Below are 15,851 nucleotides of genomic sequence, written 5' to 3' on the forward strand. Positions count from 1 at the left end.
TGAGAATAGAACTCTGCTTTGTAACACCATGGATTTGCTGTAATGCTGTGTACTCCAAAAGCAGCACCTCGGGTATCGTGTGCCTTTGAATACAAGCTGCGTTGTTTGTTTAGAAGTGCTGTATCAAATGTGTGCAGGTGAGCAGCTGAAATGCTCGTGGGACCGTGTTTGTTACATATCTTAGGATAGAGCTTTCTGGAAAAAGTATTCATGATTGATAGAGTCGAGCAATGGAAGAAGGAAGTTCTTGGACTAGTCGAGAAAACTTGGGAGAAATGCTAAGCAGCATTCAGCCCCCTGCTGTCTGGTCAGCCTTGACCTGCCCTCATAGGTATTGCCTGTAAGCAGAAGGGAAGGTTTGCTTCCCTCTTAGAACAAACTCAATCAGCATTTTCCCACACCACCCTCTGAGAACATTCTTTCATTATCTTATTTTGTGTAATAATTGCCATGGAGTAGTCACAAACTTGTTTTTCTGCCAGTTGAAACTACAGAACAGTGTGTATGCATTGACCTGGATTCAGAGAGAAGTTACCCTTGGCATGATGTCTGCCTTGAACATTTGCCATCAGCATGGTGGGGAGTTGCTAAAGACTTACAGACAGAATTGGAAGGCGAAATGCCTGTGAGAATTCAGTTTGATAAGCAATGTCTTTGAAAGCTGGAGGTCTGGATGGTGCCATTAATCCTTTCTGCAGCTGCAGTACCAATAAGAATTTGTTACTTCTGGAGTGATTAGCCGATACTGTAAAGAAAAGCTAGTTTGTGTAAATTATCTTTCTTAATACATTTCATATCAGACTTATTTTTGTGCAGTACTTCAGTACAGTAGGATGTAGTATCTGTAGGATTGTAGTTTTCTTACAGACAGCTCTGCCCTGCCCTGCGCGCTCCCTCCAGCCCGCAGCGGCTCAGCCTGCTGTGCTGCTGTGCTCCGGAGCTCACAGTGCCACAGCTCTCCTGTCACACGAGGGCTGGGAGGCCTTGCATGACTTCACTGTGTGCTGTGCCTGCGCTGTGCACCTGGTCTCAGGTTTGTGAGCAAATGCAGGGCAGATACAGAAGAGCTAAGCAAGGTGCAGCCCTAAGTCCAGAGCACGTGGAACATGTTCAAGTACAGAAAGATCAACTCTTGCCACAATGAGAGATGCAGAAATTTGGTGTCTGAAAGAAATAGGTGATATCTGAAGAGAAACATTGAGCATCCAGATGTGTATTTGATAACTTCCTGACAACAGCCAAAGTTCTTCTGTCAGAGATTTGTTTGCATCTCAATTAGAAGGTGTTTATTTCTGTTTAAAAATAAAGACGAGTAGTAGATGCTGAGCGTTAGAATTCAGAGGTTGCGTATTTCAGTGGGTCTGCAAAGTGTAGCTGGATGGAGTATATCTGTTTTGCAGTTCTTAGGCTGTGTGTTCTGTTTGATAAGACCTTATTTTGCTGAACTCAGCGAAGTTAGTGATGATTTCTTGGCAAATGTTTGCAATCAGCTGTTCTGTTACATAAATATGCCAGGTTGCATATGACATAAGGTAAATACGTACTCGGAGGGACCAGGATTTTATCTGGATGTTTCCAGAAATAAGACAAAGAGTTTTGCATTCCTTGGTATCTTTATCTTTACCTGAACTATAATCTTTTTACTGCTTTTGTTTGTGTTTCCTAGCAGGATATTCTTTGTCCTGTTTACAAGCACGGTAAGGGAGAGCTGATCAGGCTGCTGTTCTGGAGGAAACTGGCTGTTAAGAATGACTGCATGTTTTCAAATACATGGAGAAAACAAGAAAGAGAAACAACTTTGTGATATTTTGGCTGTACTTCTGTTGGTATTACCTGTAGCAGTAGGTGACAGATGACAAGTTGCTGTTGCAGCCGCTCACCATTTTTTAAGTGGCTGAACCATGAAGCCAATTAGTTGAAGTGGAAATTAATATAAATATTCTCACTGGGGAACAGTAGTAGTTATGTGCTGGAAGACTGGTGAGGTAACAAAGGGAGCACATCTCACAAGAAGCTGCTTTGCTTTCCCAGCTGTGTGGTTTGGCAGCCCTTGCAGCTTCCTGCCCCGCGGCTCACGGTGCTGCGGAAGGACTCGGGCTGCCTTGGAAGCAAAATGTTGGGCCCTGTTTAATGGCATTACCAGTAGCTTTTGACGTGTTTTGCACTGAATAATAATAAAAAAGACTGATGTGGCTGGATGTTCACAGTAACGTCTGCAGCCAGAATTCTTAAAGGCACAATTAAGGCTAAGCTAGATCTTCCTTGATTGTTTTTCTTCCCCTCCAGATTTTATTTATGACTTCAGTTTTTGCCCCACTCCTGTGTAGCACTTTCTTATTGTTGGATTAAGTCGTGGTCTCTCATCTCTATCCTCAGCTACAGCTCATGTTTCATAAGCGAAGCCTTTGCAAACTTCATAGTCCCTGGCAGGAGCACCCCACTGACTGTGCTGGGTGATGGACGGGTTCCTGCCTGCTGTTCACTTTGCTGCTGGATTCACCCAGGGAACAATATCCTAACAAAGCAAAGGAGGGAATTGAAATGGGTTCTTCTGAGAACAGCAGCAGTAAGCAAAGCTGCCTTTCTGGTTGTTCTCGCAATAAGCTCCTGGGAGACTTTCATGCTTTCCTTGTTCCTCTTGGGGCTATGTGACCTGATGCCTTATTGCTATAAATAATTATTTTAGTAGTATCAAAGTATACAAGTGCCAAGCCACACTTTCAGAATCTTTGTTGGATGTAATAGCAGTATCTCAGACAGCTTCTTTTCCCTTTCCTGTTCTGGAGAGCCGTCCTGGCACTGCTGATCTCCATCGCTCTGTCAGTTTTTGCTGTCCCTGGTAGTGAAGAGCCCTGGGAGCAGCACGGGGTGCCCAGCGGGGCCATGGGCAGGGGAGCACTGCAGTGAGGAGGGGAAGGGCTGAGGAGCTGCTCTCAGAGCGGGGCATTGCAGGTGATCATTATTAACACACAAAAAATGCCTTAAATTCACCTGCAGCAGCAACACCTTCCAGCTCCTATCACAGCCTACAAAGGACCTCTAGGACAGGGATTTGCGTGCACCAATTCTTGCAGTATGAAAGCGTTTGATGACACATCAGAGGGCAGCAGACAAACACTTGCTTACATGGCTCTGACGAAGTTCAGCAGTTCTGCAGATGTTCAACACTTCCTGGTTTTTAGATAGGTTTTGGTCCTTGAGAAAGGGGCATCAGTGAGTCTGTGGTAGCTGTCGGGATTTCCAGGCATTCAGCAGCTGCCCTCCTTACCCCAGTCATCTTTCTAAGGTAATCATTTTGATTGTAAAACGTTGTTTTTATTGTTTTTTTATAAAGGATTAAGGAAAAAACTTAGACAATTATTGGCTTAATACCAAGAGGGAAAAATGCTTTGTATCGTTGTTTATGTGTAATTAAAATTGATTTACGAGAACTTTAATTTAGGCAGAGGTAGAGGTTGTTTTTTCTTAACTTTAAATTTCATTTCACAAGATAGGACTATGTGAATTGATTTGTTACTTGATGAACATCTGATTTTTCACAGTGTATGCATTTAGAGCACCATCTACCACATGCATAATTAATTCACGGGAGGTTTGGTCTGAAAAGCAGCTGGCCGTTGGTGCGGATGTTTGGAAGAGGTGTGATGGCAGGAAGGGAGCTGACCCAGTGCTACCGATGGGCTCAGCAAAGGAGTAGGAGCATTCCTCTGAATGGCTGCAGCACTTATCTCTGTTCTCTGGCACTGCTTGTGCTGAGCCAAAGCAGCTGCTGCCCGAGTTAAGGGAGAACAAACTCAACATGGCGTGAAATTACTGCGCTGCCATTCACATTCATTAGTTATATTGTTACCAGCTCTGAGCATGACTGGTCTTTGCATGAATAATAACGTGAAGTGCTACTTTGAGTTTTGCCTTAAGCCACGAACAGGATACAGTGCGGCTTTGAAACCAGGTGTGTTATTCCTCCACCTGCGGGTGTCACAGCGTTCCGGCCAAGTGCTTCGGTAGCTTGTGCTCAGAGCTCCCGGGAAGGAGGCAGGCGGCACGTTGCTGGGAGGGATGTGGTTCAGAGGTGGCTGTTAAACACAGCCCCTCCCAGAGCTGCGCTGCTGCGGAGCTGTGCTGCGGGATGCAAATCCCATGGCACCAAGCAGAGCGTTCGCCTGCGCTCAGTTAGATCTGAGCCTGCAAGTGGAAACTTGTTTTGGTGTTTGTTCCTCTTCCAGCAGATCGGTTTCGTCCTGCCCACCGGCAGGTTGGATTTCAGAAGCAACTTAGTTTTCTTCAGTGGAACAAACCTGCAGACAAATTGCTGATGGTTTTTACTCTCTGCTCCTTTTGGGTACAGCAGTACAGCCCCGGGATGGGGTCCCTGGTGAAGTGTTGGCTCGATCCTTAAGGACAGCACTTTTCTGCTGTGTTCATTTCTTGCAACTAATGGAAATGTGGCAGTGGATCTGCTCACTGGATCTCAAGCATTGGTTTATTCTGCCTTAAATTGGAACTGTTCCATCAGGATATATAGCTGGCTGTAGATTCTTACGTGCGTTCCTACAGAAGAAAGTTATTTTGACCACCCCAACGAAAGTATGCCAACAAAAGCAAAGGCTTCCTCACGACTGGAGATCCAGAAACCCTGTTTCACAGGGAGGTTTGAGAAACCTCACCTTAAAAATTGTGATTGGGAATTGAGGTGCCAGAATCTCCTTGCTCTAATTTTGTGGTTTCTCATTATAAAATTCTATTTTCAGAATCTAATTACTTAAATTAAAATGCTCGCCATCTGCAAGGCACCTTAGAATTTCTGCACTACTATACCTGCATCACATAAGCACTTTGAGAGGAAGCCCAGTGTCATTCCCATTTTAACTTTGTAGAAGCTTAGATGCTGTGTGCCTTTACTTCTGCAGATGCAAAACGATTCAGTGATGGAGTGACGGCCCTGGGTTTGACATGGTGCTGTCTGAGTGGGATTATTACAGTGTTTGTCCTCTTGGGAAAATCAAGTCTATGTAGCTGAAGAGGCATTTTATTTGTAGTAAAGTCTTTCTTGGGATGTGAAGATGTTTGTGGTCACATTTGTTCCTTAGCTGGGGTGTTGATCTCTGAGTGTATGCCAGTGGCCAGCAGTGTGTGCATGGATGTATGTGTGCTGAGCCACTGAGCTCACCTGTGTGTGTGCTGTAAGCAGAGTGATCACACAGATCACGCTCGTTTTATGCAGACTCTGGAGTGCAGTGTATGACACGCTTTGCATAATGCTTCTGTCCCCATGCGATGTATTTGCATTGTTTTGACTCAGCATTTAAGTTGAGAATGATAAGAACTCTTAAGTAAAACATGGGCTGGTGGTAGTGTGATGTTCTGCATCTTCTGTTCTGCAGGTCAGTCACAGATCCGCGAGATGGAAAGAGAGTTGCACTCAAAAAGATGCCCAACGTCTTCCAAAATCTGGTCTCTTGTAAAAGGGTCTTCCGGGAGTTGAAGATGTTGTGTTTTTTTAAGCATGACAATGTAAGTAACTTTAAAGTATTTCAAACTAACTTCAAAGTACTTCTTAAAGCCTGATTATAAAATGCTAGCTCTATGTGAATAATTTTTTTTCCTTTTAAGTTATAGAATATTTAAAGTGCTTTAAACGCTCTGTAATTCTACATTTATCAGATTTCCTGGAAACTCAGGTATTTGTGTGGAAAGCACTGTAAAAAGTTGAGTACTCGATTACCTGGAATCCAAAGGCATTCATACTTCCCCTTCCAAAATGGTTACAGTTAGACAGGCAGTGCCCTTCAGCCTAATCTTATTTTGGGCTTTAGGTAAATTTCAATCAGCACAAAGTGATGGCAGCTGGAGCTGCTTTTGCTTTCACACTGTTTCTTACTCCAGCTTTGGCTCCCCTTTGTTGGATTCATTGCTCTCAGTTCTGTAGCAGAGCAGCTGTGCAAGTACTCCTGAGTCTGCTTTCAGTGAGATCAGCTGGGTGAAGTTAAATCACTTAAAAATGATTTGAATTGACCCATGTGGTTCTGTGTGCAGTGAATAAAAATGTACTCACTGAAACTTCCACAAATGCAGCTGTGGTGTGATAACCTCTCATTGGTGAGCAGCAGCAAGCATTGTGCTTCCTTCCAGTGCAACTGGATCAGGAAGTTTGTGTCTTTCAGACTGGGTATCAGTGCTTTTCCTTCTTTCTTAAAAATTTCTTTTTTTTTAAATCTGGGATTATCATGTTCCAAGAAACATTTTATTTGTGGCTCAGCACTGAATTATCAGTGGGGATAAAAAAGAAAGGGACCAGTGTGTGAATTAGTGCCAGACCACAGAGCTCCATGCACTGCTGCTGGTCCCTGGGAGGAGAGCTCTGGGACACAACATCTTTTGAGCTGATGTCTTAACTGCTTCCCACCAGGATCTTGTCTTTGGGGGGATTTTATTGAGGACTGAAATGAAATGAAGTTGTCTCTGTAAGCAGTCACATATTATTCTTGAAAGACACTGAAGCTTCTCCCAAATGCTTGGGGCAGGATCTAGAAGAATATGTGAGGATAGATGTAAATTCTGCACTGCTGCTTTTCTGCCTTTTTGCTCTGCAAAGAAAATTTGGGTAACTGTCTGCCCTCCTGATTCAGGGTGTAAACTGCTTTGCTTTTTGTAATTCCTACATGGAAACATTATATTATAGCACTGTTGGAGACAAATGGCTTAAAAATGTACTTTCTTTTGCTATTGTGTTTTTGTTAGAATTATTTTGTTGTTACTTATTTTTGAGATCTATAAAATACTGTAGTAGATAAATTTATGCTCTCAGGCCAGTACTTGAGCAGTGGATTTTTTTTCTTGAAAGAAAAAAAGAAAAGAGACCCCGAGTGTGCCATATCTGACCTGGGGCTGTTAAATGCACGTACCAGTGAGCTAGAATATTGGTCTGTCTGTAGAGGATTACGTAAAACTAAGTTCCAAAAGGAAGTGCAGTCTGGCTGTCTTTGTGAAGGGAATTTGTTCTGTCTGACTGGGATAGGTCTTGATCTTGTGTGGTGTTTCCTAGGTACTCTCTGCCCTTGACATACTCCAGCCTCCGCACATCGACTATTTTGAAGAAATGTATCCTAAAAATAAAATAGAGCTGCTTAATTGAGGTAGGTGTAATTTTCATTAGCTTAGAAGCTACAAGCAGTTGGTGGGATCTGTGTAATAGAACTACAAACACCCTGAGCCTGTATCTGAACAGTTGGATGTGAAGAAGGGAAGCTGTACTTTCATGAAGCTGTTGTTACTGTTAGTGCTGATGCTGAGCAATGCAGTGTGGAACTAAGGATGTGTAGGGCTGTAAGTGCAGTGCGCTGCGATTCGGACCAGCATGTAGTGCTGCTACTGATGGTGAATCCTCCAAAATGTTTCTTTGAAAACTCTACGTAGCAATTATCGTCCTGTCAGTGATTAGTGCCTTCAAATGCTTCCTGGTGCTCTCAGAAAGTGCCAGTGACTGTCACCTGCTTTGAAATCATGACTTTTTGGGGATACTGCAGCAGCCTGGCTGGGTGCTGGCTCTCTTTGTTCAGCTCCTGTCTTGATCAAGATGACAGATTTCAGAGTGTTGTGTTGGATGTGTCACTGATGCAAAGGTACATGCTGTCTACAGGTAACCATATTAAAATTTACATTTCTTTTATTCATCATAACTTGACACAGGCATGTCATTTTGTTTCATTTTTCGGTCTTTGTTTGGGTACTGTTTTGGGGTTGGGAATTTCTGCTTTGTGAAATACTGAAAAGTGAAGTGATTCATGCAGGGTTGTGCTTCTATGGAGCAGCTGCAGGAGGAGCTCTGGGGTTCAGAGCAGAGATATGGGCGCTTGGTCTGCTCATGTCACTGGAAATTAATGTGGTGAGTTAACTACAGATTTGTAGATGTGCAGTACAGAACATAGGAATAAAATGAGATTGGCTTGGAACAAAGAAAATCAGAGTAATTCTGATCTCTGCAGACTTTACCAGCTGCAGACCCAGAATTGTAGCGAGGTTTTTCTGCCTGGTTAACCCCATTGGCTGTTCTCTTCTGTAAGCTAATTTAAAAATTTGTCATGCTAAGATCAGTTTGGGGGAAGTTTTTAACTGGTAAAACATAACCATGATAAATAGCACTGAATGGATCGTTTATTTCTATTCCCTCAAGAGTCTGAAGATTATTCACAGTTTTATAAACTGTTCAGATATTTTTACATAAGTTATTAGTATAATAATAATCTTTGTAGACTTTTACTAGTGAAAAGAATGTTTAAGAGCTGGTAATCAAATGTCCTAACACGTTGGCATTTCTGTTACCAAATGAGCATTTTGGGGGCTGTGCCACACTGAGGTAAGCTGACAGACCTGTGTCTTTTCTATGGAAAATGCCACAAACGAATGCTGAGGTGGAGCACTTGAACTGTAGCACACTCAGGTATGTTGTCTCATTGACTGCTGTTCTTTTTACAGCTTTGGTTGCACTGTCTTTTGAGTTCATAATCCACAACCCGGTTGTTCACACAATAACTCCCTGCCAAAGCCAAAACTGTTACCCAGATCTTGTTGTAAAGCAGGCAGGCCGTGAAGAACTACCAGTTATGAGCTCCTGAGGCACACCTGCCAGCCACCTTCCATCTGAAAACACGTGTGTACATTCAGGAGTGTATGAAGGTTCTGATGCAGGATTTAGATTTATTTTCCAAAATTAAAGTTCCATACCATCGTAACTGAGACCTGAGAACTTCTCTTCTGTTGGCAGCTAGCAGTTATGTTTAAAACAACTGCACAATCCTGTGGATGTCCATCACGTGTCCTACTTATCCTACAAGCAGCTTTGGGGTATTGGTGTCAGTCCTCAGTGGGACTGAGCGTGTCAGCTTATGGTGATGGTCAGAATTGGGAGGGTTATTTTCTCAATTACTGGTGGGTCTTTGTTGTTTGTTTTTGTATGACCCTCCTTAGAATAATGAAAAAAATAATGAAAACTGTCATTCTTTCTTTGATATGAACTGAGTTGCATGAATTGAATTTGATCTATTTGTAGTACCTTGAAACCTCTGGTGAAGAAAAGTCTTCAGGAAAATTATTTTGAACCCAGCGGTTGTAACTAAAGCATGACACGATTTATTGGCTGATAAAAGATTTGTTGGATGAAAATTTTGCCATTGTGTACTCAGGCTTTGTACATAATCATTAGATAAAACTCTTGCAATTTTGCTTTAATATTTCCTTCATACAAAAAACATCTGAGTCTTGACAAACTGGATTTTGGTCATTTGCAGTAGTTCAGTTCTCTCCTTTTATAACAAGTCATGTGAGTTGTAGATCAGATCTAGGCTAAGGATTATTCCTTCTGTGTAATTGTACAACCAGGAATCTTTAAGTGGGATAAGCTTAGCTGCTGCCAAGTTTCATATGGAAAAGCAGCAATGTTAGCTTCCTTTGTGGTTAACCAGTGTTAAGTCATGCTGAGCAGTATTTGTGGGGATGCACACAGGGCTGCTGTGTGGTTCTGTGCTGGGCTGACAGCACCCGAGTGTGTTGGTTATAAAGGAGATCAGTGACCACTGATGCTGTGACTAAAGTGCACCTCAGTGTGCATTAGTGTTTGTGGTAATTCTTGGTTGATCTGCCATACAGCTCTTTTTGTTCTGCAGCCAATCAGTAGTCAGATTTACAGAGTCTTTAATCGACTGTAATACTGAAATCTGCAACTGGAAATACGCAGATGTTTCCTCTTAAGCTGGGAACTGTCGTAAGCTGGTGCTGTAGTAACTTTTGGGACACTTTTTCCATTAAAGGGAATGTTAGAAGCAGTTGAGAAGACAATATTCTGTCAGTATTGTTTGTTGACGGGGAAAGATTTTAAGGCTAGTAAAAGAAAAGGTGTGTAGCATCTCCTCCCCCCGTCTGTTAAGGGGGGGCAGAACTGTTTTCTGACCATCGGGGAGCAAAAGCTGTTCCTCAGGCAGCAGAAGGGGCGATGTGGCCCCACCAGGACAGCAGGCAGTGTGCTGTGTGCCACGTCTGCTGCTCCGTGCCCTGCAGCCGGGCTGCTGCTGGCACAGCACATTGCTTTGGGCCAACGCTCCAACGAACCGAGCAGGACTTGCACTGAGCAGAGCAGGCTGTTCTGCAGAAGGCTGAGGGTTGCCCTTCTGCGGCTGGTAACAGTTTGTGTTCTGGGCAGGTTTGACAGATGTCATATAAAGATAATGAAAAAATGGTGGTGGTCTCAAAGTAGTAAAACTCTATCTGAAAAAGGCCCAAATGTCTGCTCGAATGAACTGTATGACAAAGAGTCACTGTAACACGAGGAGCTTTTGTAGGAGGGTTAAATTTTACCTTATTGGAACTTGACTGCTGAGTACCCTTATTGCAGTACCTGCAATATCTAGTTTGATAATATTGTCTGCAACTGAAAAGGTAGCTTCAGGAGCCAGCTCTGTCTGGGTGCAAATATGTCCCCCAGCCCCAACGTTTTGTTTTCAGTTAGCCAAGAGTATGCCTGGGCCCCATGCAGACTGATACAGAAGGGGTTTAACTGATGCAAATCCATCTCTGCAGGGTGATGTTTGTTCAGAGTTCCTTCTTACAGCAAAAACTTACCTGGATGTGAGCCTTGCAAGCTGTACAGCATTCCCAGCTAACAGTCTGCAGTTGTTTAAAGAATAGGCTGCTAGTTCAACACAGAGCTGTCTGCTCCATGTAATTTTCATTTAATAAGAGAATGAGCTACTCATGGAATTTAATTTACTATATCTAAGTATACCAGTATTACAGTGATTTTTTTTTTCCCTGGTATGTATCAATGTGAAATTATTTCTATTGAGAAGATTGTGTCCTCGTGGGAAAACGCCAGGGAGGTTTTGAAGTTGAATATCATGTATTGTTAGCAGTTTCCTCTCAAGTCAGTGCTGCTGTGGTGTGTGCCTGGCTGTCAGTGAGTCAGTAACAACAGACTGGTGTTTTTTCCCTTCTCTCCTTCTAATTTTGAACCTTTTGTGAGTGCTCAGTGAATTGTCTTAATTTCTAATTTAAAGTTACAGCCTGATTTTTGTAGAAGCTGAAAGGATGCTATGTGAGAAAGTTCTACACTTAACTTTGAGGAGGAGCGCTCTGCCGTGCGTTGATATTTGGCATTGCATCTTTTCAATCCATTTAAAAGCTATTTGTAGAATAAATTATCAATATTAATTTGTCCTCTATCCACAGATCTGATTAATCTGCACAGCTCTATCTGCTGATTAATTCACGCAGCCCTTTGCACTGTTTTGCTCTTTTTCTACCCATGGAAATATTTGCTAATTTTACCACGTGCCCACAAGCACTGCGGCGTTTCAGAATTGCGATCTGCAAGGAGTATTCAGTAGCACAAACACCTGACAAACGTATTTCCCGTCCGAATGTTAAATTCAGGTAACCTTGTGACCAAGCAATTAGATAACTAAGGGAATTTTGGAACTAATGCTGAAGTGCAGTGTTTATTTCTTTACCCTGCAGGCTGTGTGCTGCCACTCCCTGGGGAATGGTCTGCCATCCCACTGCATAAGAAAGAGACTTCAGGGGCAGTTTTTGCTGACACCAGAGAGTCTGTGTGTCCTCGTCTGGCTGATGGCAGTGTACAGCCAGGAAGATGTGTCACAGCAAACCCATAGGCAGTCGTGTAGGAGTGAAATGCCTGATTTAGTTTGTCTTTCCCTGAACGGAGCTTCCACAGGATTCAAGCTTTGTTTTACAAATAGTAGATGCAAGTATTTAGATATGAAACTAAAGCAATTTTATTGTATGATACTGGTGCTGCTAAACTGCAGGTGACCAAGAGCAATGCCACTTACATGATTGAGACATGGGGCTTTTGGGGGCCTTTACTGGGCCCAGCACTACTTAATGAGTGGGTTGGTGATGCGGGGTGGGGCTGGGTGCACGGGGAGCCCTTGCAGCAGCACCCATGGCTGGCAGCGGCTCACTGCCCTGCACACACAGCTCAGCCACAAAGCGCTGCTGCTTCCTGGAGAAAAGTATCTGTAGCGCTGCTTTGAGGTGTGCAGAGCTGTAGTGAGGAAGGTTCTGAGTCACTGTGAGAATCTTGCATCACAATACTTTGTTCTTTTCTAAAATTTGCTTGTAAAACGTACCAGCTCAGCAAGTCTCCCTGTCAGAGCAAGTGAAGTTTTTCTGTGCCGCGCGTTTCCCCTGGTAATTGGTCTGGAGCAAATTGGTACGTTTGTAGTTCTAATTTTATACACTACTTAACTAATTACTTCTGTCAGTAGCAATTTTTATCTGGTGGTGGTGCTCAGCTTAGTGTTACAGCTCCAGTGACCGCCTCTCCGCCAGCGCGGCGTGGGCTGACTGCAAGGAGGGACTCTGGCACTTGTTGGGATCGCTGACCGCAGTCCCGCAGGGTTTCGTGGTTTGTTTTGTTTAGCAGCTCTTGCTGCTGGGCAGGGTGAAGTCACTGACCCACTGGGGCACCAGCTGTTTGCAGAAGGCAGGAACATCAGCCGGTGCTGCTTTTGCTCGTGTTTAGAGACCCTCATTAAATTATCGAGAGACAATAATCAGAGAGCTGCCGTTCAACTTAATGGCACCTCTGAGCCCCGTCAAGAGAGCTTTATTTAATGTGCAGCAGACCTGGAGTGGTGCAGGTGCCATTTCAGGCCCTCATTTAATTTAAGCTGCTTTAGTTGGCATGGCAACTAGTTGAGACATCTGGGAGACATTATGCTTGGGATTGAGATTTAGGAGGATTTGCGGCGTAGCAAAACAGAAATCTTATCATAATAAAGTGCAGAGTAATGCTTTCAGATTTTTAAAATATTTTACATTAAAAATGAAATACAAAGATGTATTGCAGCCATAAGGTAAAAAAAAAAAAAAAAAAAAAAAAATTAAAAAGGCTGGTATAAATATTTAAGAGGGCCTTTGCAAAAGGAGAATAAAAATCAGAGGACAAGAAATTATGGAGCTAAAGGGTTGGGCTTTTTCTTTATGAAGAATTGTTATTATATTTTTAATGAAAGCAATTGTAATTTGGGGTGCTTTTGGTCAAAGTTGGCAACAGTTATTCCCTAAAATGATTTTTTTTTTATGGTGATGATGGCAGATGAACAATTTTACTGATTTTTTTTTATTAAGATGAGATAGGATTTGCAGAGCAACAGATGGAGGAACATCCATTAGGTGGAGATGAGAGAACATTTATGTTTTTTTTGAGATTGTTGTGAGTGCAGCTTAACCTGTGCTGATTAATTGCTGATAACGGTAAGAACAGGTAGGTCTGCACTGGAGCTGACTTGCTCACAGAGGAACCCAGAGGCGGATATCCAGCCTGAAGTGGGGCTGTGCTGCTGTATTTCAGGCTCGCTCTGTAACGCGGGTTATGCAGAGCGCTGCTGCCGGTGGGCTCCTGCGGATAATGGTGAGACTTCAAAGCTGATCAGAGCCCTCTGGGCTGACCTAGTTAGCTCCGGGGGAAGGTCGGGCCCTCGCACAGAGCCCTGCTGTGCTGGGAGGTGCCCAGAGCTCCTGCAGGGCAGCTGACACCGCAGGCTGTGATGCGCTCCTGGGAGATGGGCCCAGCACACAGCTTTGTTTTGCCTCTCGCAGCACCCAGTGTGAGATGTTCCCTGTGCTGCTGAGCAGCAGAAGTTCAGTTGACGTGTGGTGGCAGCATTTTACCTTCTTCAGCCATGAGCGTACTGATATCAGAGTTTTTCCTTTTTTTGTTGTTGTTTCCAATATGACTGCTGAAGAAAAGTTTTTAAAGCAGTATTATTTCTTAGTTGTTACAACTGAAGTGAGACGTGTCAGTATTACAGGTTCAATCCCACCTCACACATGAGATGTGTAGTTTTGCTTTATGCTTCAGTGTGTTTTATCACTGTAATGTGTTCAGGAAACCAACACTGCTGCTCAGTGTGGGTTCAGGCGTGCTGCTGCTGTCCCCTGCATTCTTCTGTTTTCTGAAACTTTCAGGACTTCCAGTGCTTTCTGAATGAGCACAATGCTTTTCTTATAACACCTTACGTCGGGGTAACCAGAGCGTTTTGGATCTCTTTGTATCTTCAGATGCTCCCTTGTGTTCTGTTGTCGGTGGACGTGGCTGTGTTTGTGTTCTGTGCATCCACGAATACATCGCCACCGGGGTCTGTTTGCTCTCTGTTTTTCACCTTTCCTTCAGGTAGCAGATGGGTTCCTTTAGTTTCTCTTCTCATGTTATAACTCGGAAGAGTTTTGTAGCTGGGATCTGTGTGTGCTGCTTGACCAGCTACAGCAGCAGAGATGGGGAGGTTTGGGGAAGTGTGTGTGCTGGGGAAGTCTGCACTGCCGGGCACAGAGCAACCTGTGAGACACTTCTGACGACAGATGGTCACAGATTTGCTCTTGTTGATGTATATCCCCTCTGACAGCACGACTCTGGTACTTGTAATTTGGGGCTTACAGATTGTAAGGAATAATTCGGAGATTTCAGTGTCTCATTAATTATATTGAGAATTTTATTTTCTTTGAGTCCTAACTTAATTTGCAATAACTGAGTAACAGCTGCCTTGCTACAAGTGGTTTCTGCTGAACAATCCTCTCTACTCATTTTTTGCTGTCATTGCTGTGAGCGTGGGGACTTGACCTCTGTCCTGTGAGGAAGCTGTGTTCTGTTACTGTTGGGCTGTGATCTGTGAGAGCTCCAGTTCCCAGCAGTTAATGTTTCAGGGCACCACGTGCTGCGCTTTGTGCTTTTGCCTTAACTAATGAACTGCAGATACGTTGTCACTGAACTGATGCAGAGCGACCTCCATAAGATTATCGTCTCTCCTCAGCCGCTCAGCTCGGATCACGTCAAAGTTTTTCTTTACCAGATTTTAAGAGGTAATTTTCTTTTTTCTTGTAAAATTAACGAAAGCTGTGTACTGCTGTAATTTTTCTTTCTCTGTTTCTTAATATTTATTATCAAGGCATCCTCGTCTTGAGTAAGTTTCCTCTGGGAACTTGGTCTTCTTATTTCACAGTATGAATGAATAGCAAGAATTCAATCAGTTACAAGAATATGCAGCCTTGCTGCCTTCTGTTACATGTGTGGGTAAAGATGACAAAGCACACTTGGCTGCAGGAGATTTCTCAGTGGCCTCTGAGAGGCTGAATTTGGGGGGCGATGTTGGTGTTCCAGAGCCCCTCTGGTATGTGGTGAACCCGGGCACAGGACGGCTGACACACGGACACAGCTGTGCAGAACTCTAATTTATTGATCGTGAGTTTTAGCGAAAGCAAATTGCTGTGACAGTGATTTTAGATACGATTGTTTGGGGTTTTAAATCTATTTGGGAAGTTCTATCTAAGAAATTTAGATTATTTTGATCAGTATTAGTCCATTTGCTTTTCCATTGGTTTTACTGGGATAGTTTCACTGCAGTAAACTGTCAGCTTTTTCTGGTAGTAAATAAATAGCAAATCTGTAAAAAGTAGAGCAAAGGAATCTAAATGATATTCAGAATGGGGCGATTGGTTGTGCCTGCAGAGACGGGCAGGTAGAGCTGTGTGGAAACGACTCTGTGTGCAGGGCTGCCCTGCAGAGTGCTGTCAGCCTTGAACTGCTGTTTAAAAGGAAAGAAGAGATGCTTACTTTAGTTTTGTTTAATATTTCAGGTCTGAAATATCTACATTCTGCTGGCATTTTGCATCGAGACATCAAACCAGGGAACCTACTTGTGAACAGCAACTGTGTTCTTAAGGTGCTCCTTAAATTTATTGAAAATGTCCGTGTGTGTGTGCTGTTTGTCATAAATCAGATGTGTTTTGTTGTGAAAGCATTTAATATTCACACTTTTCTTTTTCTGTAAAGTCATTTT

At 43.2% G+C, this 15,851-nt stretch overlaps 1 protein-coding gene across 3 annotated transcripts in view; it reads left to right on the plus strand.

Annotated features, from left to right (window-relative positions):
- The window catches only part of NLK (nemo like kinase), a 40,056-nt gene that overhangs the window by 15,142 nt on the left and 9,063 nt on the right, over nucleotides 1-15,851 (plus strand). For all 3 annotated transcript variants that reach the window (XM_090122274.1, XM_031591432.2, XM_031591430.2), the window contains exons 3-6: nucleotides 5,385-5,514; nucleotides 7,046-7,101; nucleotides 14,768-14,874; nucleotides 15,649-15,734. In XM_090122274.1, the coding sequence (XP_089978400.1) occupies nucleotides 5,385-5,514; nucleotides 7,046-7,101; nucleotides 14,768-14,874; nucleotides 15,649-15,734 (379 nt within the window). The remainder of the gene's footprint in view (nucleotides 1-5,384; nucleotides 5,515-7,045; nucleotides 7,102-14,767; nucleotides 14,875-15,648; nucleotides 15,735-15,851) is intronic.

Source organism: Phasianus colchicus, chromosome 21 (genome assembly GCF_987193195.1).
Source record: "Phasianus colchicus chromosome 21, bPhaCol1.hap1.1, whole genome shotgun sequence".
NCBI lineage: Eukaryota > Metazoa > Chordata > Aves > Galliformes > Phasianidae > Phasianus > Phasianus colchicus.